The sequence below is a fragment of the Onychostruthus taczanowskii genome, unplaced genomic scaffold (assembly GCF_017590055.1).
Source record: "Onychostruthus taczanowskii isolate IOZ18803 unplaced genomic scaffold, ASM1759005v1 scaffold21, whole genome shotgun sequence".
Lineage (NCBI taxonomy): Eukaryota > Metazoa > Chordata > Aves > Passeriformes > Passeridae > Onychostruthus > Onychostruthus taczanowskii.
The window spans coordinates 675,646-697,518 of NW_024499351.1; the positions used below are offsets into that span (position 1 = coordinate 675,646).

The window sequence follows — 21,873 nt, forward strand, 5'->3', positions numbered from 1 at the left end:
GCTCCGGAGTTCAGTTCTGTGCCTCAGTTGAGAGTGCCTGTCATGGCATTTCCCCAAATGTCAAAAGATGCTTGGGCCACCTCTTTTGTTAGTGTGGGAGAAAATACCTTAGAAATCCTTCAAACCAGCCTGGGAATTTACATTTGGCGTTCTGATGTTAAAGACATTTACAAGCAAGGTTTTACACTGATTTCAGTGCAGGTTTCTAAAGACAGCAGTTGTGTATATACAGGCAGGGTGAATTTATTTGAGTTTTATCTCACTCTTGCAATGAAAATTCTATTTCCAAGGCTATGCCTGCTGAGCAGTGGGATGAAGGTTATTTTCCCTGTTTGCTAGGAAAAAAATACCTTCAATACCTCAGTCAAAAGATACCTTCAATAGGGATTTCCAGGTGTTCAGGTTGCAAAGTTTCTTGTCCCAGCACATCAAGCTGCTGTTGGGGAATGTGTGCTCACCTTCAGCTGGCATCTCTGCTGTTGAGCCTAGGTCCCTACGTAAAATCCATCTTTCGTGGCTTTACTGTTCCCACAGGTTTGTTGATATTAACACAGGGGCTTGTGTTTTACCCAGCACACAGATTGCTCATTGCTCACAGAAAAAGCTGGCTGTAAAATGGGAAATTCCTGCATTTTCCATGGAGCTGGTCATAATTTTCTGTTAAAAATCAAATTCTTTTCCTGCAATTCAGGAGAAGATGGAGGTTCTCCTAACTCATTGCATTGCTGGAGGCAAGGTATCCAGTATGCAAATATTTGGAGAATAGTTAACAGGGTGGTTAAACCACTTAGTTAAGCAAGAGCAACCAAGATTACAATCTGGGCATAGTTAATGAATATGTCTGCAATCTTGTGTTTAATAGGAACTGAGGCTTTGCCTGCCTTCAGGTGCACAGATTGGTTTAACTAGGATGTAATTGCCTGCTCTCCAGAGCAGATGCCTGCAGACTTTGTCCTGCCGAGGAAGCTGGAGAAGAGCAGAGATGAGGATTCCACTTACACAAGCAGATGAAAGCTGGTGGTGGCTGCAGGGGCACAATAGACCCAGTGTTTCAACTGTGTGAATGGGACTTGTAAATGCCCTGAAAAAAAGCCCGATTTGTGGCTTTTAAAATGGGCTGCTCCATCCAGTTACATCTGCAAGGGAATCGCAGCGATGGAGGGATACCAGTCTGGGGGGATCTGGGAATTCCTGAGCAAGTACAGGGCATTTGATGTGGGATTTAGTTACTAATCCCCCATTAATGTGGGATTTTGGGCCAGGCTGGGAGCAGCTCTGCAGGCAGGGACTGCAATGTCTGTGATGAACAAACTGCAGGGCCAGCCATCCCGCATCCTGGGGAGCCCTGCCAGAATGCCATTGGCCCCATGGAAGTGTCCCCAAGGGAAAAGGCTTGCTAGACTAGTGTCCATCATGCCCCATGTTTCCAGCAGAGTGTCAGCAAATTCTGGGGTCAGTGCTGCCCTCAGGGCTCTCTGTGGGGAAGAGATGTGCTGCACACGTGGTCTGGAGGTCGTGGGAGATTCTCTGAGCTCTGGGCAGCATCTCTCCCTTCAGGAAGTGCTGGGGGAGTGCCGTTTTCCAGACAGGTCCCTTGGGCTGCCCAGCTTCCAGGGCATGGATGGCAGTCCTTGGGGCTGTGTTGAGGTGACAGGAAAGCTGGGCATGATGAGCCTCTTTCATGTCATTTTCTCTTCTTCCCACCTTGCAGGGAAGGTGCACATTGCTGCAGTTCAGCAGCAATGTCCCAGTGTCACTGTCCCATGCTGGCCCTGCAGCCCTGTGCCAAGTGGGGACCCCCCTTCCCCTGCTCAGCTGCCTGGGGTTGAACTTGGGGTCACCAGGAGGGTATCAAAGTTCCAGCTCCATTTCCTGTGAGTGGTGGGGGGAAGTCTCTTCCATGTGCCCAGCCCCCCCCCAGGCAAAAGCTGGGCCCAGGTGACACTGGGGCCACAGAGCCTCCCTTGGTGTCCTTCCAGCCGCTGGAGACTGCCATGGCAGCAGCACCTGGCTGCTTTTCCCTGCTGCTGTATTCCAGCAAGGCTGGGCTGGTGCTGTGGGAGAGGCACTGAGCAAACAGGGTGGGACAGAAGGACATGGAGGGGGACTGGTGCAGACTGGTGTGAACTGGTGTGTGGTGGGCAAGGGGAAAGCAAAGGGCAAAGCAAAGCAGGAAGGAGATTGGGGCTGTGCCAGGCCATGGGCTGTAAATGGGATTGGCCACAAGGCACAGGCACAGGGATGTGAGGGGACAGGCAGCACTGGGTGCTGGGCACACCTGGGTGCAGGTGGAACAGAGACAGCTCATCCCAAGGCCCAGGGTAGGGCTGCAGATCCCTGCCTTTGTAAACACATCCAAGCAGAAAGGCATCTTTGTGTTCCCTTGTCACATTCAGGGGCGTTAATAGAACCTGGACACCAACACCCCCACACACACCCCATGATGATGGGATGATGGAACCAGTTTCAATAGGTGGATGTTGAGCTTCAGAGCCGTGTGCCATTGTCCAGAGTGGCTTTGAGTTCCCTCCCTGCTCTGAAAAGGGATTTCTCTTTCCACCTCTGTTGCAACCAGTTCCCTGTTGTCACAGTAACACAAGCAAAACAAGTCAGGCTGGTTTTCAGGAGGAGAAAATCTCCACAAATGTTTTCCTTAGTTTGCAATTAAAAAGCTTCAAACCAAACCCATGGTCACAGGTGAAAAGTTTCCCCGGATATGAAGCAACAGAGGAGCCTCCAAGTCAACTTTTATTTCCCTCTTGTCCTCTAGTCCTCATTGTTATTCCAGGAACTTCAGACTTAAAACGGAGGCATTCTTTGCCCCACAAGCTGGAAGAGATAATTTAGCACCACTGTTTTTAGGCACCTCTAACATGTTGAAAACATCCTTTCCTGAGTCTAAATCCCATTTCAGTTCATTGCTTGTGGAGATTTAACCCCAGCTGGCAATTGAGCTCCACACAGCCACTCACTCAGCCCCCGTGGTGGCACTGCCCTGTCAGGGTGCAGAGCTCCTGGGGCTGTGCCTGGGTGCAGCAAAGGGAAAAAGAGCAGCAAGGACTCACCCATTCTCAAAATCACAGCAAACCCATCTTTATTAGAGACACCGTGGCAGTGTGTGAGAGAGTAGCCATCCACCAAGTGCAGGAGTTGATTGCTTCTGCTTGCTGAGGATTTGATTCTGATCACCCAGGGAATTCTCCTACAGCCCACTGGGCCCCTTCCAGGCTGTGCTTTGTAGGGGTGAGATCAAGGGCAGTGGTAATTCCTGACCTTACGGCGTGCCTCAGCATTCAACAGCACCCTTCAGGAGCTGCAGTGATCCACATTGCTCCTGAGCTGAAGTAAATATTCCCATTGCTCATTGCAAGTCAGAGAAGGCATTTTCAGAAACTGCATGAAAATATTAATTTGTGCAGCAGTTTTAGGAGGGGAAACACACTTAAATGGGCACACAGCAATTAAAATGACACAGTTTCACACTTGTGCCTCTTGGTGCTTGTTCACTTTTCCCATGATAGCAGTAACAATCCTGGACACATAAAGGTGAAGTCCAGGGATATTTTAGCCCTTTGAACCCAACTATATTATGTTTTTTTAAAGCTGGATGGCTTTTTTTTTTTTTTTTTTTTTTTTTTGGCAATATAATCAAACTGTACCCAGCCTGTAAGCTATTGAAGGGAAACAGATTGTGCCAGGATATTCCTTTCTCTGGCAGGCTCCATGTCTTCATCACCAAGATCCCACATAAAAAGCTGCTTGTTTCTAGGCTATACATTAAAAACCAAAACCCAAACCCAGCCTGGAGATGGCAGACGTTGTTCCTGGCGTTGTTCAGGCTCTCAGGACGATTTCCACCGCAGGAGCGAGAACACCTTGTGGATCACGTAAAGCAGGGTGGCCACGAATGCAAATACCTGGGATGGAAAAACACACCAGCCCGTCAGTGTTCTGTGGCACTGTGCCACTCCAGCACTGAGCCCACGCCTCGTGACGTGCCACATGTCTGGGGACACCCGTGCATGCTGAGACAGCGACCAGTTTCTCTCCCCTCTGCCCAAACTGTTGGTGCAAATACAGACTTGCACTTGAGGCCACCCCAGAGCCACCTGCTGCCATTCCTTGCCCTCCTGCCAGGCACTCACCACGGCAGCAATGTTCTCCCTGTACTTCTGTGCCAGGGGCAGGAAGAAGCTGAGGGAATAGGTGATGTAGGCTTCCAGCACCGCGGCACTGAGGTAGAACAGCGCTGCCGTGCTGTGGCAGATGACATCCTAAGGAACAAGGATCACACAGTCACCTCCGAGAGAGTCACACTGCCCCTACAACCATCCCTGGGCTGCAGTCTGGAGAGCAGCAGCAGCACCCTGCTGGTGACAAACCCACGCCAGGGTTTGTCACAGGCACGTACCAAGGTGACCCAGCAGCTGCCGCCGCCGCCGTGAGCCCCGCAGAGGTAGAGGCACAGGAGGGAGATGGACATGACGAAGCAGAACACAGAGACAAACATCACCCAGCCCTGCAGCATGGGGTCTGGGACCTTCGAGGATGCCACCAGGATCCACACAAGGCCCCCAAAGATCTGCAAGTCAAAGTGGGGGACAGGGTGAGCGTGGGACAAGGTGGCTTGTCCAGAGCAGAGCCAAAAGCCACTCACGCCTCTGGCACTGCACATGGCAGCAGCCCATGAGTTCTTGCCAGCCTCCACTCGAAAATGGGCATTCAGCTGGGAGTCTGCCACTGATCCTGACCCAAAAAAATTCCTCACTGGTGCCACTGCCACTCACACCCTCCCTACACCAGTGTGCTTAGGAGGCTGGCTCAGACCCCTCTGAGGGCTGGCTTTAGTGAACAGGGAGGCTGATTTAGGAGAGGTGTGTTTGCTTCACACCCAGCGTGTCAGATCTCTGCCAGGAGCAATGTCAAACCCAGCTCACCTGCACGAGCAGCACAGACACCTGCCCTCACAAAGGTCACATGCAACTATCGCTCTGAAAGGAGAGAACAGGCTGAGGAGAGGTTGGACTCCCTCAAACCTGGGGAGGGGAAAAGAGCCTGAGGTCCCCAGTTCCTGCTTGGGAAAGGAAGCTTGTGTTGCTGCTCCAGCTCTTTGGGTCACCCTTCATTGCCTACACCAGAGCTGTGCCTGGTCCCAGGTGCTGGTGTGGGAGCAGGTGGGACCTTCTCAGCCAGCCTTGGGAGTTTGCCATGGGTTTCCTGGTGGTACACAGCCATGTCTAGGCTCCATCCCTTCACCAGCAGACTCCTGCACAAGAGGATGGGAGCATTATGTTCAGTGTTGTGGAATGCCTGGAGTGCAAGTGGTGCCTTTGCACTGAAATGCCCTCAGGAGCTGTTCTGTGCCACAAATCAGCCCAGCTGCTCCCTGGACCTGTGTAAAGTTCAGTCTGTGCAGCATCCTGTGATAAGGAGCTCCACAGCTGAGCCCACACTCTGGGGACCTGTGCTGTTCTGGGGACCTATCCCTCACCACCAGCCACTCTGGGATTCAGGCAAATGTCCAGAGGTAGGACAGCCTTGCTGACTCTAAGGTCATTCTGATCCTTGTATGGCCAGCATATCCCAGACAGCATCCAAGTGGCAGCTTATACTCATTTCCATTTCCATTTCCATTTCCTTCCAATCATTTTGCAAGTGGAAAGAAAGTCTCTGATTTATGGTAACTCAGAAAATGTTACATCATTTTTGTCACCCCACAGTTGTAGGAAAGTTTGTTGGTGCCATTATGCAAATTGGCACATTACATCAATTATGCGGTTGAGATGTGGCAAAGACCTGAGTGAAAATGGGTCTTCCAGAGTGCTGCTCTTCTGGGCCCTCTTGTAACAGCCAAAGGCTAAGCCTTGAGCATTAATCCAGTCCTTTTAATCACCCATGTGCTGACACAATGAGTGTGTTGCAGCTAAAAATCCTGGGGAAAAGCGTTACGGCTGCTCCATTAAAATCAAGCACAAATTAAGGTGAGATGCGAGGTTGGGGAAGAAGCACCACAGCTCACTTCCTACCCCTCACCATCTCTCCTTCCTGTAGGCTGTGCTGACCCACTCAGAAAAGTCGGTTTGGTGTGGTTTGATTATTGACTTTGGTTTTATGGTAAAGATTCATAAAAAGGATTGAGAGGCTTTCAATAACTCACAGCAGGATGTGGACAGCAGTCTAAGAAAAAAATTTCGTCCTTTAAACAGCTTTTACAAAGTAAACTTATCTGCTTTCAGCTTGTTTCAGGTTTTCCACATAGGTCTGGGTATCCATATGTGCAGAAAGTTCTTCAAATTAAATAGATTACAATAATTAAAATGAGCCTTAGAGATTAAAAATGGTAGTTTTTGATGAGCCCATGCAAATGTGGCAATCATCTGAGCTGCAGGCAGGATCTTCTGAAAATTTCACAACACTCTTAGCATTTAAAATGCCAATTTTGTTTTGTTTTGTTATGTTACTATCTTGGCCCATGGTAGGCAACCTGAGATTCCACCAAGGAATGAGAAACTCTCTATCCCTCTGATTCAAGGCAGCCGCCTCCTTTGTACACAGCAGAGGTCACACAGCAGCACAGCCCAGAATCTGCCTGGAGATGGAGAAATCCAGTCGTGCAGCATTCCTCCTTCCTGGGTGGTTCCTGGGCCTTCGGGATGCACAATTCCAGATCTTACCCAAACCAAAGGACAGGGCGCTCACTTCAGCAAGCTGCCCTGCCAAATCCCCTGGAGACAGGGATTGCAAACAAACAGTTCAAGGGGAATGAGCTCTCTGAGGCCAACAGGACTGACACGACTCAGTGGCAGGGGCGGCTGGCAATGTCAGCCCAGCCAAAACCTCCACAGGCACTCAGCATCCTCCTTCCTGCGGCTGCAGGACACCTGGCACTGCTCTCGGGCAGAGACCAGGTCTGCAGAGCGCAGTGGAGCGGCTGAAGCAAAGCCTTTCCTACATCCTCTTTGCTACGGTGTTATCACCAGGAGAACAAAGGAAACGCTGCAAATCCCAGGAGTGCAGACCAAGCTGGGTGACAGGAAAGGATTTGGTGCCGGATGGCAAAGCTGAAGTTTTTAGCAGGGAATAATCTGAATGCCATCCTACAATACCCAGCCAGAGCTTTCAACGCAGGACCAAAGCGCTGGGAATTTGGAAAAAAGCCTCCCCAGCTCTTGTGAGAGGAGCTCTTTCCAAGAGTGGGGCAGAGGACAGGGGGAAGAGTTCAAGCTGAGACTTTTTATCTCATAACCTAATCTGGGAGCGAACACTTTCCACCACGTGCGCCAAAGCCACTAAAGATTGTGATCTCCTCCTGCTCAGTGAAGTGACAATGCGGAAAGAAATTACGAGGTGTTTGCTCACCCTTTGCTCACCTCTCGCTCACCCACACGCCCAGGGTCGGCAGCTCCGCACCTGCGGCTCGGGAATGCCGCGATGGAGCAGCGCGGCCCCGGCCGCTGCACACAATTCCCTCGGCTCGCCCTAAAACCCTGCTCCAAGCCAGCAGCTCATCCTCTGCCTGTGCTATCCGCTAAAATACTGCCAGGTAATCAACCACCCCCGTCTGGCAACCTGCTTAAACCCACCGGCAACCCCTGCTGGTTTTGCAGGCAGGAAATCAAAACCTTTTTCAAAGGCTCCAGAAAATCCCACTGCAGATTAAAGGAGAGCTTCAGAGCCCGTGGTTTTCTCCGAGGATGAGATGTCCTCCAGCCCCTTGTGGCTCAGGGACCCCGAGCCGTGTGTCTGGGGACAAGTGTCACCCCCGGACACCTGCAGCATGACCCGTGCTGAGTGCCCAGCCAGCAGCCACGGCCCTCCCCCAGGGACAAGCCAGCACTCACGATTTCGGGGATGAAGAGCACATCTGGGAAGGTGGTCAGGACGGCCAGGCCGCTGGGCAAAGTGCTGGTGGAAGTTGAGGAGGACATTGGAAGCCTCTGGCACGGTGCTTGTCCGCTCTGCTCCTCACTGCTGAATGCAGCCTCCTTACCTCTCTCTCCCTCTCCCTCCTTTCCTGCCCTTCCCGCTCTCGTTTCTTCCTCTTTTCTCCCCTTCCTGCTCTGGTTCCTTTCCTCCCTGCTTCCTGCTGACAGATGAAGATAGCTGTGAGTGGCACAGGTGTGGCCAAGCCCTGTGACCTGCAGTCACATGGGAGGCGTTCGGAGATGCAGGGGCAGCCCCGGGGCGCTGGGAGCAGAGTTCGGCTGTCCCCGCATGGCAGGTCCCCGGGCAGGGCCGAGTGGCACTGGGGTGACAGCTGAGGGCAGCAGGGGACACCCGTGTCCATCCACCTGGACAGCCTGGAGTCCCCTTTGCTTTGCACAGCGAGCCAGCCTGGCCCCGCACCCCTGAGGTGGTCACGGCAGAGGACACGAGGGTGGCTGGTGGCCAAGGCAGGCCAGGATGTGACACGGGGCAAGCAGCGGGGCCTAGAAATGGTCCACAGACACCCAGGGATGAGGGCAATCAAACTGCAGGGCAAGCCACCGCCATCATCTCTGAAGGAGATTGGAAATGCCAAGGTAACAAAAATGACCTAAAATGATGAGGCTTCCCAGGCAGTTTCTCTTTTTAAATTTTATCTTTTTGTCTGTAGTCCATGGGAGCAAGTTATTCCCCCTCTTCTTCATATGGAATATTTACTCCTTTTTAACACACTTGGGCACACAGCAAAAACCACAGAACTCCAGAAGCTGAGGCCAAAAAGTGCAAAGAAAGGACTTTCTTTGAGAAAGGAAGGCAGGATAAAACCTGTCCCTTGGAGAAAGCAGTGGGGCAAATGAGTGGAAGAGGCTGCAACATTGGAAAAACTGGGGAAATGCTTTTAATAAGCAGATTAAGTGAGGGGCAGGGTTACATGGCAGAGCAAGCACAGAACCACAAAGCTGGTGGGGCAGTGAAGGGGTGGGATGGATGCCTCTTACCCAGACCTTGAACTCTACCATTTCCAGTCTATTGAAGCAAAAACATCTAAGTAGATAATGCCATCTTTCTTTTTCTTCTGGAGGCCTTTTCTCACTTAAATGCAGAGTCCGTGCAGACCTTCATGACTTACTCAAAGGTGGGAGAGTGTTTTTGATGCATCCACCTGATTTCCCACTTCTCCAGTGAGATTCCATCTGCCCTAAGGTGACACAGCCACATGTAATGGATGAAAACTTGGATATGAGGCAAACCTAGAAACCAGTCAGCCAAGAGGGAGAGCTGAAAGCAGTGGGAATGTAGGGATTGGAGCTGGAGACAGAGACATAGCTCCAGAGGGGTCTCGCTCTCTCTGTAAAGGATGGAGATGAAGCTCTCCTGTTCCTGGGACCACAGGACTGGTGTGTGGAACAAGCAACTGCATTATGAGGGGCAGGGGCACTAGAGCTGTTCCATTTGGAAGGGCTGGGACAGCTTTAAAGAACCCCTTCTTTGTCTTATTTACAAGTTTTTGGTGATGGATTAAAAACCAGGGGGTTTAGTAGAACACTGGGCTCAGTGGTGAAGAATGCTGAGACAGCTTGACCAAACTCTTTCAAATGAGGCCCCTCCTGAGGGTGCCCCTCTGGCTGAGGTGGGCATCAACAGGGACGTGGAAGAGCCTGGTAGGGAAGTGAGAGATGGAAGCTTTGAGCAGAAACCAATGAGCTGGTAACATCTGACTCAAACATGTTCTGCTGAGGACAACACAGAATCTAAACTTTGCAGGACAATCAACCTCTTCATACTACAAAAGATCAGTCCCAGTTTTCCCAGCATATCTCCTTGAGATGCAGGAAGATCCTTCCCTTGGGTGGGAACACCCCTCAGGGACAGCTCTGGAGGCTGAGTGAGAGGCTTGCCCATGGTCAGTGACATGGATGAGTGACATCAACCCCTATTAGAGAGTAATTAAGCTGGCTCTGTTATTGGTGCAATACCTAGAGCACTGTATTAGCAGCTTTACTGTGCAGTAAGTAATTCTGATCAGATTGATGTTTTGCCATTTTGCATTTTTCTCTTTTTATATTTTCATCTAATCATTGTCAATTTAAATAAGGCAGACATTTATTCATCCTTGTCAGCTACTGGCCACCTGAAAGAAAAGGATGACATTACAGGGTTCCCTAGGGAGGTATAAACCAGAGTTTTCTGTTCTGGAAAGGCTTCTCTGAAAGAGATTCCTGGACACACACAGTTTTGGAGCTGGTATCCAAACACTGGAGGTGAGCTCCAGAAAGAGGATGAGGATGTCTTTATCTGCTAAGGAAAGCACCTCACCCCGTCGCTGGTGGTGCAGGAGATGCTGCCCCAGGGAGGTAGAAACCAGCAGCAGCTCCTTGGAGAGAACTTCAGTGTTAGAGCAGTCCCTGGTGGATGTATTCAACACTGGAAGCAGCACTCAAATTTTGGTGCAGGGCTCCTGGGAGGGGATTGCTCCCACACAGGAAGTGCCGTGAAAAAGGCAGCTGCTGGCCTTTACCTCCCCTGGGGAGCCTCTTATCTGCACCAGGAACACCAGGGACAGCTGCTTGCCTTCCAAAATAAATGTGTTTCTTTTTGCCCTGGCACATTTTGCCAGTACAGTCTAGACACTTTTGGCTTCAGATGTGCCCTTTGGGTTTCTGAGGCAGCATCACAGGACATTTAATTGGCTAGGAAGTGCACAGGAATAGAGGGTGGAGTGCTGAATGGTGACAGTGGGAAGGTAAAAGCCAACATCTTTTTTGTCCTGGCACCTTTAGTGGGAGCAAGTAGGGGAGGGCTTCAGGTTTGGATACTGAAGAAGGGAAAGTGAATCACCTCAGTGCAGTTTATAAGTTACAGAAGAAAGGTGTAGTCCAGCACTGGCTCTTTCTTCCAGGACCTTCTCTGAGGGAGCAGCTGCTAGAGTTTTTTCAATTTTGGACATAGATTCTGTGAGATAATCTGAGGGCACACACAGTGAAAAGAAAGAGCAAAGACCTGCACGTGGTGCAGTTTACAGGCTGCAAGTTGAAGGGGAAGGCCAGGGCTGGGTTTTGTCCCCAGGAACAGCATGGAAGCAGTTGCTGGCTGTTTCAAACTTCAAAGCTGGGCTCTGGGAGATTGATATGATGGATGCAGCTGAGAAGGAAAGTGCAAAACTCCAGGATGTGGGGTGCAATTCCAGAGGTGTGAGACAAATGTGGGGTCAGCAAGTGTTTCCTCAGCTGGCAGCTGTTGTGACCAAGACTTTTGCTGCATGTTTACAGTTAAGGTACAAGATCTGTGTGACTGAAAATACGTGAAGGCCCAGTTATTAGGAGACATTTTGGATGTAGCAGCTAACTGTGTATCATAACACACCAGCTCTGTCATGACCAGCTCCCACACTGTCCAGCTACATATATATATAAATATATATATATATACACACACACAAGTACAGGCATGGTGTGGGAGTGTCATTCAGCAACCAATCCTACAGCTGTAGAGCCCAGTTTTTGGGTGGGGCAGAAGGAAATGTTCCAAAATCAAGAGAGAAATTCTGTCTCCCCTACTACAGCTCCCACATCTCTGGGTTAAAATTCTGCAGCAGTCCCTTGGCTGGAGCAAAGCCATCTCTGCCCTGGCCCACACTGGTTTCCAACAAGCACTCCAGAGCAGGAGGGGGCACTTTCCCCTGCCAGATCCCAAATTCCTGCTCTCTGGTTCCTTCTATCCCTTCTGCAATGCCAGTGGCTGAGTGACAGCAGCTCAGCGTGCCCAAGCTGTGAGCTCAGCTCCAAGAACTGGCACAGCAGGAGTGCTGTTGAAGCTCCTCAGGTTTGGAGGAAGCTGCTGATACAATTTACTCAGAAGCAAAGGAGTCAGCAAGAAAACACCAATACTAACACTGCTCAAAACTGTCCTGTAAAGTCAGCACAGTGGGTGGATTTATTTCCACCCCCACTCCCCTCAAAGAGAACTGGCAAGTGCTATTCCCTGAGCACTGAAGGCTGGGAAACAAGATTTTAAGGGTGCCTGAGCATCTCACCAGGACTAGTCTGAGCAGGCACAGCTTTTAAACCCCCTTTGCACAGAAGAGGTGTCTCAGCATCTCTGAGGATGTGCTGCCCAGCTTTCACACGCCGTGACACAAACTCTGCTAGGAGCTGAGCAACAGCTGGCAAAGCCCTCAAGACCTGTCAAGAGGACCCCACAGGGTACACAAATGAGAAAAAAAATTAAGAAAAGAAATTAAAGAATTTATCACATCATGAGGAATATATCAAGTAACAGCCACAGGTTCCTGATGCCAAGATTCTGGTTCAGTGCCCCCTCCCCTTTTGAAAAACACAGCTCACACACTTCCAGTTTTGGTTTAGGGTTGTTTTGCGCTTTCATTTGTTTGTTTTTTTGTTTTTTTTTTTTTAATAAAAGAAGGCTTCCAGATACCTAATACTATTGTGCTGTTTGTGCAGGACAAACAAATTTTAAATACTAAAATGCACAAGTCAAAACAAGCTGTTTCAAACTGCTCAGCAGTGCAGGCTCAAGCACTTATTTGCAATGGCTTTGCTCTTTGTACAATCAGTTCTATATGTAGCAATGACTGTATATAAAGAATATAGTACATACTATTGTTTTCATTGTCGATTTACAAGAGAAAAAAAATAAATATTTTCCATTCTTATTATACATTAACATTTCAGTAGAAAGTTACAGCTGTTGTGTTGGCATGACCTGCAACATCAGGAGGAGAAGGGACATGCATACTTATCTACTAAGAACTCTAAACTATGAATTTGTAATAAATTACACAGGATAGATACCAGCCAACAGAATACTGATTATCTGAATCCAGTACACTTGTGATTCTTGCTCCATGGTAACTTTCATTTGTTTGTTTTTTGTTTTTTTTTTTTTAATAAAAGAAGGCTTCCAGATACCTAATACTATTGTGCTGTTTGTGCAGGACAAACAAATTTTAAATACTAAAATGCACAAGTCAAAACAAGCTGTTTCAAACTGCTCAGCAGTGCAGGCTCAAGCACTTATTTGCAATGGCTTTGCTCTTTGTACAATCAGTTCTATATGTAGCAATGACTGTATATAAAGAATATAGTACATACTATTGTTTTCATTGTCGATTTACAAGAGAAAAAAAATAAATATTTTCCATTCTTATTATACATTAACATTTCAGTAGAAAGTTACAGCTGTTGTGTTGGCATGACCTGCAACATCAGGAGGAGAAGGGACATGCATACTTATCTACTAAGAACTCTAAACTATGAATTTGTAATAAATTACACAGGATAGATACCAGCCAACAGAATACTGATTATCTGAATCCAGTACACTTGTGATTCTTGCTCCATGGTAAAAGCCAAAAATTTTGCAAAATACAAAAGCCAGTAGCTTGCATTATAAGTAAGTAAGACAAACCACATATGGTATACATACATACCACGTATGGTATAGCCTCTTCTCCAAATGTTTGTGAATAACAGGCTTGTGGTTTCTCAGGCAAAGGAGATTAAGTTGTTGAGTTGGTCCTTGCACCCTTCACACATAACTAGCACCATAAAGATGCAAGGACCTCAGCAAACACCTAAAATTCATGCTTAATAGATAAAGCATGCATTTTGTAGAGTTTGTGCAGGGTACATACTCTTCATTAAGGTTACTGTGCAAAAAAGATTCTCGACCACTGAAGATGTTTCTGTAAATTCTGTCATGATTATTAGCAACATTTTTAAAGTTTAGCAGGCGTGTGTGTGATTAATGAAAAACCTGTACTCGTGCTTCCCCCCTGATTGCTGTGCCCCTGAACTGGGGGCTGAGGAAACAAAGGCAGCAGCCTCAATGTCCAATGAAATGGGGGAAAAGGAGCTGCAGTTTGCTAAAAAATAAAATATTTTAAAATGGCACAAAGCTTTGTACAGGTGGATCTACCAGTGCAAATACATATACATGAGGTACCAATTTGTTCAGATCTTTTTATAGGCCAGATCTATTTATATGTATCTTAAAACCACTCAATTTCCTGCTGTCAGATAAATGCTACAGCTTGTCAGCCTGTAAGTAAAATCAAAATCAAAACAAATTTTCAGCATATTCAATATCAGATTATTGTAATTTCTCTACAGTTTAGCTTCTGAGCTCTCACTACTGAGACTACTTAATTTTTGGTTTTTAAAAAAGCAAAATAATATAATAATAATTTTCTTTTTCAAGACTTGATAGGATGTGAGGAAAAAGTTAAAATTGTACATGTAATTTGGAACAATAACTGTTACTGGCTGAATATTTTAACGTTGTTTGAAATTTCACTCAGTACTGTCAGGAAGGAGGAACACAGTTATTGCTATTTGAAGACTTAAAATTAAACCAAACCAACCTAAAAGCATAGACAGAACTATTCCAATGGTGAAAATTCTATAGATACAAAACAGCATTCTGCCTACAATTAGTCCTTCTGCATCTGAACACTCTTCAAGTTATCTACAGCCTTCTCTTCCAGGTAACAATGATGGCATTTACATGGAGCTATGGGTGTGAAGTGGCTAACTGAGGGGGACAAACAGCTTTTCAACTCCGGCAGCTCCTTCTTGAGACGTTCCAGCTGCTCCACCTGGAATACATTTGGTTGTTCAGGATTTGTGTCGTATATCCTGAATGAATGAGAAAAGAAAAAAACACTGATCAGTATAAACTAGCAGCCCACAGAAATGCACACCAGATGAAGCACCTGGGTTTTTTTCCTTAACAGAGCAAAATTAGGTCCCAAAGTCAGTTTGTTTGGGGTTAGTACCCTAATTTTTGCTGCTTATCTCACAATATAAAATGGTATTCCCTTTACACAGACTGGTTAGTGTTTCACTGGATATGAACTAAAAACCTGCTGGCATACACTCACTTAATCTCCTGACAAATGTGACTTTACAGGTGGCACAAAGCAGTGACACAAGAGCAGTGTTCCAGGCTTCCAAGCTCAAAGCACAAGAAATTTCAGAGCCCTGAGATTATTTGAACAGACTGTAATACACTGCTTGCACATAATACTGCATTGAGTGTACACTTCCTGTTTCAAGAAGTATTTAATCTCCCCCAGTTCAGAATTTTTTCTTTTTTAAATTACCATCATTACCACAATATTAAGTGAAGAGTGAAAAATAGAAAATGTGACCTCTCTGCACACCTAATGCAGATTAAACAGTCTGTCTTCTTTTCACTTTCTTGTTTTCACACATGTAAACAAAGCTGCAGATTTGAAGTGTCAGCATCATACCAGATTGTCCAAATCCAAACCACACTTGGAGTGACAGTGCAAGCACTGAGCACAACTCCAACACTGTTCTGGTGTAGTTCATTACAAAGAAAATGCATTGGTGCTCCTGTAACCTAACATTGGTACAACACATATTGTAACAAGGATATACCCTGATTTCCCAACATCCATTTTTAATATCAGCATGTTTATATTCAAAATTTTAATCCTGGAACCCAGCTGCTCTCATTTTTAGTTGCTGCATATACACAGTTCCAGGTATTGCAGGTCTTCAGGTTTTTCTTCTTCAAATGAAAACTTCTGCAAGAAGTTACCATGGCTTCTGTCTTAGTCTTTAAGAATGATCATACTTCACTAGGATTCCTTCAAGAAAGCAGTTTGCTTTTATTTCATCATCCTTTATCTCTCACACATTTTCAAGTTATGCCCAAAAGGAACCAATGGCACTAACAAAACAATGTAGTGCTCAAGTGAGAGAGTGCAAGGTGCCCTTTTACCCTGAAAATACAACTTGTGGACTGCTGGCAACTCCAAGACACCAAAACCAACATGCAGCTCAAAGATGGGTACAATAATGGCATTCAAGTGAGGAAACACTTCCACAGGAAATATTGATATGGATCACAGCAAGGTCAAGGACAATTTCTGTGAAGGAACTCCTAGAAGTGAGGACAGATGCTGTCCAGTTTGATGAAATCCAAACAGAAGGCATAGCATTTGAATTACTTGCACACCATTTGTAATCCAATACAGGCCTAAGATATGACCCAAATTTGCCCAATGGAAGCTTTCTGCAAAATAACAGCTCTACCTTCCTTCCTTCCTGTGCTTTCTTCAGTTGAGTCAGCTGACACCTTATGAATTCCCTGTGAATTCCAGACAGAACACAAACTTGAGGATAGTATTCTATTTAAAACACATGTTAGAAACTATGAATCTGAAGTCTTTCCCATCAGTTAGATTCTAGAACAGCAAAAGAATGGTTCTTCTAAGCCCCCTGTTCCTAGAACATGGCTAAGCATGTTTCTAAGCAGCTTCTGGCAAGTATTTTATTACTAGTTCTTTACTACAACAAATATAAACTCTTTAATTCCTGCTCCATTCTAAATTCTTTTCAATTGAGAGTCTGGATGAATTCAACCCTCCAAGCTCCTTTCAAGCTGTCCACTAGAGCCAGTCCACTCCAATGTGGGTATCTGGTTTCTTTTAAACCAAAGGCAGAGAAGACAACTCAAAGCAAAAATTCAGAATTTCTTGACCCTACTTTTTGTGCAAACTAGTGGTGTACTTTTGTGGACCCAAACATGCTGGGTCCACAAAAACACACCACTAGCTTGCAGCAACAGAGCTCCAGGGCTTCTCTAATTATTTCCAACACCACTGTAAAGATAAGGAATAAACTAATCTCCCTATCCTCCATTCTTCAACAGGACAATAATTTGTAAACAACTACCCACCGAAGTTTCTCCATCCAACCTCCTGCTAACAAGCAAGCCCTGCAGGAGACTGAGAAGTCCTTTAAACATTACTTTTTAAAGTAAGCACCTTCTACAAAAGACTTGCAGGATGCTGCAGGGCTCCGCAGTGGGTGTAAAACTGACATGTTTGGCTCTTGAAAGGTATTTTGCAACCTCTGACAACATATACAAGACAAGAGGCAGCACCACGGAAATACTGTTTTCATGCTTAAAAGATTTTCTGAAGCTTTTGATTAAAGCTTTTCACTTTTCTTTAGATCTCGAGAAAAACTTCCAGGTTTACTTTGCAATTCACAAAACAGGGAAGACTTAAACTGTCATTGCACAACATCTTAATTCAGTCACTGAGTAGATTATAAATCAACTCATACTACACTTCCTCCACATATCCATGCTGTTATTTAAGTAACATGCAGTTTCAGGCAAACAGGGCAGCCCAGATTTCAGCAGTCTTGTGCTTTTGAGAAGTGTTTAAAATGCTTTTGATTTGATTGCCAGCTAAATTTGTGTAAATGTTGGGAAGCTACTAATACCAGTCAAGCACAGCTTTTGCCTGCAAATGCAACATGCAGCCCAAGGAACTGAAGTATTTGAACAAAGCTCTCATGGAAAAGCTCTCAGCATCCATGTTTAGGAAATAGTGATTTAGTATTTTTATGCAGTTCTGTGTATTATTCAACAAACAAAATTCAGATCATGTAAAGTGAATGAGAAAAGATGATGCAAGTGTAAGCTAGCACCCACCCCCTCTCCACATTGGTATTCAATGTACAGCCAGCAGGTGTAAAAACACAAGGCTGCATTGTTCTTACTGAGTTAAGTATCTTCAAATACAGAAATATTTTCTGGACTGTCTCCAAAGCCTATCCAGGAGAAAAATGCCAGATAAATCACCTCAGAAATCCTGCTTTAAAAATCAGCGTTTTAACCAAGCCAGTGAATTTCACAATAGGTTGAAATTTCTTCTTTAATTAAAACTGAGACATCAGACTAATAAAGTATTTTAAGGATGTGATTTCTGTGCAGACAGAAGATACCCAATCATGCACATAAAGCATTTTCTTGTTTAAGAGCCCAAATAAAAGCCTGAAGGCAGACATGGCACCTTTCTGTAGAGGCTGCCCTTTTAATTAAAATAATTTGGTTAAACCCTGAGATGAATGGTAGTTGAACATAGGAAAACAGGAGAACACCACCCCAGCATCCCAGAACATCTGTTTGAATTAATGACTTTGGGTGTTTGTGATAATTTGCAGCCCAAGTGGAGAAAGGCCTGGATGGGGGGAGGGAGTACCTTTGTGTTCTTTCCTCTGCCCCAGTGAGATCAGCCTTTTAATATTTTTGGCATTTGTAAGCTTCCCAGATTTAGTCTTGCAGTTTTTCTCCATGCAAAGCAAAGCCAGACCCCCTACCTGCATTTTTTTTTTTGCCCAGTGCTTGGTATCACCAACTTTTGGTATTCAGGACACAGTTTTTCTGCCATCTTCACAACTGGCTACAGTGTTTTGGTCAATTCTACATGGATGATTAAAGTTCGGAAAAAAATAGCTTACAAAAATATCTCTATGCACACAGTTCATAATCTCAGAAATAACTACTGCACACAGTAACTCAGGGCCACATACAAGCAACCTAAAATTCACTAAAATTCCTCTACTCACTTCCTAAATTATTCAGATAATTAGCACATAACATGGTGTAAGTAAAGGCCTAGTAAACAGCAAAACAAAATACCATATTTGATAAGTATCTGGACTCGGCCATAAATCCAGAGAACAAAAACACAGAAATGGAAGAAGCACCATCTTAATTCAGCCCTGGAAATATTCTGGAATTTGAAGACACAACAACAGCATGAACTGGCTTTACACTAAAACAGATTATTGCAGTCCCTACTTATCACTTAGACCTTGGAACAGTCATGTAAATACCTCTCTCTTGAGTCCTGCTTTTTAAATTTAGTTTTAAATTTATTTCTAAATTCCAAACAGCACAGGATATGGATGATGACACCATACCTATTTAATCTCTAAATAACAACTTCAAGTCTCAAGTGATCTGAAAGTCTGGCTCTTTACCCAGCAGCTCCAGCTGTGAGTGGAAATGTTTGCTGCCAGCTTTTACATCCTTACATTCCAGGACTTGCAGGTACCACCTGCATTTCAAAATGCCCACCTTGAGACATCTGATGCAACTTTCAGAAACTGTCCTATCCCTAACCTGCATTAAGAGTGAATTTAATTTTACTCACACAATTAGTAAAACTTGAAAAGTAATTAAGAATTGCAAAGGGACATCCCATTGTTTGTTTTGGCCTACAGAAAAAAAAGGGAAATTACATTTAGAAATTACACTTAACAAGCCTGCAATAACAGCTTTGGAGTTAATACTAATTTTGGGGCTCCTCTCCAAAAAATGGGAAGATGTTGGAGTGGAAGTGACAGAGGAGGCAGCAGCGAGAGGAGAGATGAACACTGTCAAGAATCCAGATCATCTAAACAGCGAAGGAAGGCTCAGAAATTTTTGTTCAGTTAAATCCACAAGGGAATTCAGCCTTCACATGAATTGGCTGGTTATCAGAAAGAGAGATAAAAGGTGTTCTACTGTCCTACTACAACTTAAAACACACCAAACAGTACAACAGGACACATAAGGTGACTTGAGTAGCTGACTTGCAGCCTCAACACAAATGCCACATTTAAGTAGCATGGAGTATCTAAAGCAATAAAAGCAACATTAAATCAGAAATTAGGCTGTGCCCTGCTTTACTGTTTTACCACAGTAGTGAGTATCTATTGCACAAGGAGTAGTTAACAACTCTGAAAGACTGGATTAGTAGACATGAGATGAAGAGACATTTCACAAATGCTTTATGCAGTGGTGTTTGATTAAAACACCCCACCAGTAATGTATCACTTTAGCTTATGCATACCACAGAATAAATTTTCATTACCCTATGACTGCACATTACATAGTTAGAGGATTCTTTCGCCTGCATTCTAGTCCAGAGGTATTTTTCAGTGACTAAAGGGGGCCCCAATCCTGAGCTGTAGCAGAGGTGCAGCACACAGCACTGCTGCAGCAGGAAAGAGGACTTATGTGTCCATGTCTTCCGTCTGAAGCTGATCCCCAGTGCAAAAACCTAGTTATTCCTTTTTTTACTGCCAGTGAATGGGAGACATTCTGCACAGCACAAGAAGTGGCACCTCTGGCAAACCTGAGAAGCATTGGACCCACCACCTTGAAAGGAGACTCAGCAGTCAACAACAGATTGAAAAGAGTTAACTATTTTTACACTGAGAGCCTAGAACCCTAGGAGCAAACATATTTGATTTCTTGCCCCTAGAGGTGATTAAATTGGCTCTCCATTTTCACTTCATAAAACAGAGCCTTTGACAATTATTGATCCCCCTTTCCTCTGTATTGTTTTTTTTTTGGTTTTTTTTTTTAGGTAAAACAATATACAAAGCAATACTGTTGCTAAAGCAGAAGGTTTGAAAGCCTTCTGTAATTTGAAACTTCAGTTACGCTTAATGCTTTCCCAAATACTTTCTTATCTATTGGAAATTCTAGTTTAATACAGCTTTTCAAATTAAACTTCATCTCATATTGATGAATTTCTCATCTTCAAAGACAAAAGACCTAAAACTTTGGGTTGTTGTAAGCAACCAAATAACACAACAACACTTTTGTTAAAATATTTAACACAGTATTCTGATGTTTCTACCTGAATTTTTGGATGTAATAGCTACTTTCTGAAATTACTAATTTGGTAGTTTGCCCTGGAGTCACTCCAAGCTAATTTTAATAGGAAAATGCGAATTCACAGTTTTGAAACACAAGAGAATATTGTGTTAACTATTTCCACAGCTCCATGTAGAACACTGAAACTTCCAGTCAAACAATTCAATAACATTTTCCTCACTACATCACATATATAACTTGAAAATTACTATCATGAATATTAGCAGCATCTTAAACGTGTATGCCATACACTGATTCTTTAAAGGACCAAATTACATATATGAAAACATTACACATATGAAAACAAAAGTTATTTTGCTTCAGAGATACAACTGAAAGAGTGGGAACTGGTGCCAGACTTATTCTTGGTCCAGGTTTATGGGGTCCTTGTACTTTGTGCACCCAGTCAACCAAGAAGCAACATGAACTTTCACCAGAATCAATTTACAACAGTTTCTAAGCTTGATGATGGTGGTGATTATGATTATTCTTTCAAAAAGCCACAGCTAAGTACCTGTCATATATTAACCCATGAACACCATATTCTCTCAGCTTCTTCCTGTTATCCGGGTCATTTGCATCATCGCCCCATGAAAAGATAACCAGGCCTTTGGATATGGCCCGTGTAACAAATGATGGATTCCTCAGCAGGTCTTCAGAATGCACATTAATTCCCTGAAATACAGAATCAATTAAAATCCACGTTTCTGAGACATTTACATCAGCTTTTTTAATCTTTTAACACTGGCAGCTCCTTACTGTTTCATCCATAATAATAAAAATATTTAATAGAATTAGAGAGTTTATTTACAGTGCTATTTTTAAAACATTGTATTAAAAACCATTTCAAACAATGGACTTTTTTTGGCAGTTACCCAATATTAGTGTATTTCTTTTGTGAGGTTAGTTATAATTTAAAGCATTAGTGCCAAAAATGATAGATTTAAAACAAGCAGTAATAATTCAGTTTGATTTTAACTTGTCAGCTTACCAGCAAGTTTTCAAACTGTGCAAAGTTAATGGCAATGGGAGTTGTGCGACATCTGAGATCCATCAGCTCTGGGAAGAGTTGAGATTCCCCTTGGGTGAGAAATAACACAGGATACTTGTTTTGCTTATGTCGGATCCTGCCAGGAAAAAAGTCCACAAGTAACAAATGGAAAAAAAAAAACCAAAAAAAAAAAACAACAAAGATTTGATCTCACTGTTTCAAGGGGAATTCCTCTCTTTCCTGCATGCTCTTCTAGCTCCTAGCTGGTGCAAGGTCTTGCATCAAACTTTAGCATCAAACTGTGCTGACAAACTGCTCAACTGAGTCCTTTTGCCACTACTGGAAATTAACACACATGTTAAGGGAAGCTAGACTTGATGTTGAACTCAGCCTTACATCCTCAATATTTACATATAATCCCCAAAGGCCATTTAATTCTGTAATTTTCTTCTGAAATGCAC

The 21,873-nt window shown here is 44.7% G+C and overlaps 2 protein-coding genes across 16 annotated transcripts in view; both read right to left on the minus strand.

Annotated features, from left to right (window-relative positions):
* Positions 1-3,077: 3,077 nt before the first annotated feature.
* MAL (mal, T cell differentiation protein) lies at positions 3,078-12,791 on the minus strand. 4 transcript variants are annotated; one of them, XM_041404299.1, is made up of 4 exons: positions 7,842-12,791; positions 4,412-4,582; positions 4,146-4,274; positions 3,078-3,917 (listed from the first exon to the last, which is right to left on the minus strand). In XM_041404299.1, exons 1-4 carry the CDS (start codon positions 7,926-7,928, stop codon positions 3,843-3,845), a joined length of 462 nt encoding a protein of 153 aa, XP_041260233.1. In that variant the 5' UTR covers positions 7,929-12,791; the 3' UTR covers positions 3,078-3,842. The 4 variants fall into 4 exon arrangements, with proteins under 4 accessions (XP_041260233.1, XP_041260234.1, XP_041260232.1 ...); XM_041404300.1 differs by lacking the exon at positions 4,146-4,274 and having other exon boundaries at positions 7,842-8,134; XM_041404298.1 differs by having other exon boundaries at positions 4,412-7,984.
* Positions 12,792-12,926: 135 nt separating this feature from the next.
* Positions 12,927-21,873, minus strand: part of GPCPD1 (glycerophosphocholine phosphodiesterase 1) — a 43,065-nt gene continuing 34,118 nt past the window's right edge. For 9 of the 12 annotated variants that reach the window (XM_041404293.1, XM_041404294.1, XM_041404296.1 and 6 more), the window contains 3 exons: positions 21,413-21,548; positions 20,936-21,096; positions 12,927-14,582 (listed from right to left, as the gene is read on the minus strand). In XM_041404293.1, the coding sequence (XP_041260227.1) occupies positions 14,378-14,582; positions 20,936-21,096; positions 21,413-21,548 (502 nt within the window). In that variant the 3' untranslated portion in view covers positions 12,927-14,377. Of the gene's footprint in view, positions 14,583-16,010; positions 16,066-18,089; positions 18,193-18,928; positions 18,993-20,935; positions 21,097-21,412; positions 21,549-21,873 lie in introns of those variants that run through there. The other 3 variants (XR_005952645.1, XM_041404288.1, XM_041404287.1) reach the window with 3 other exon arrangements.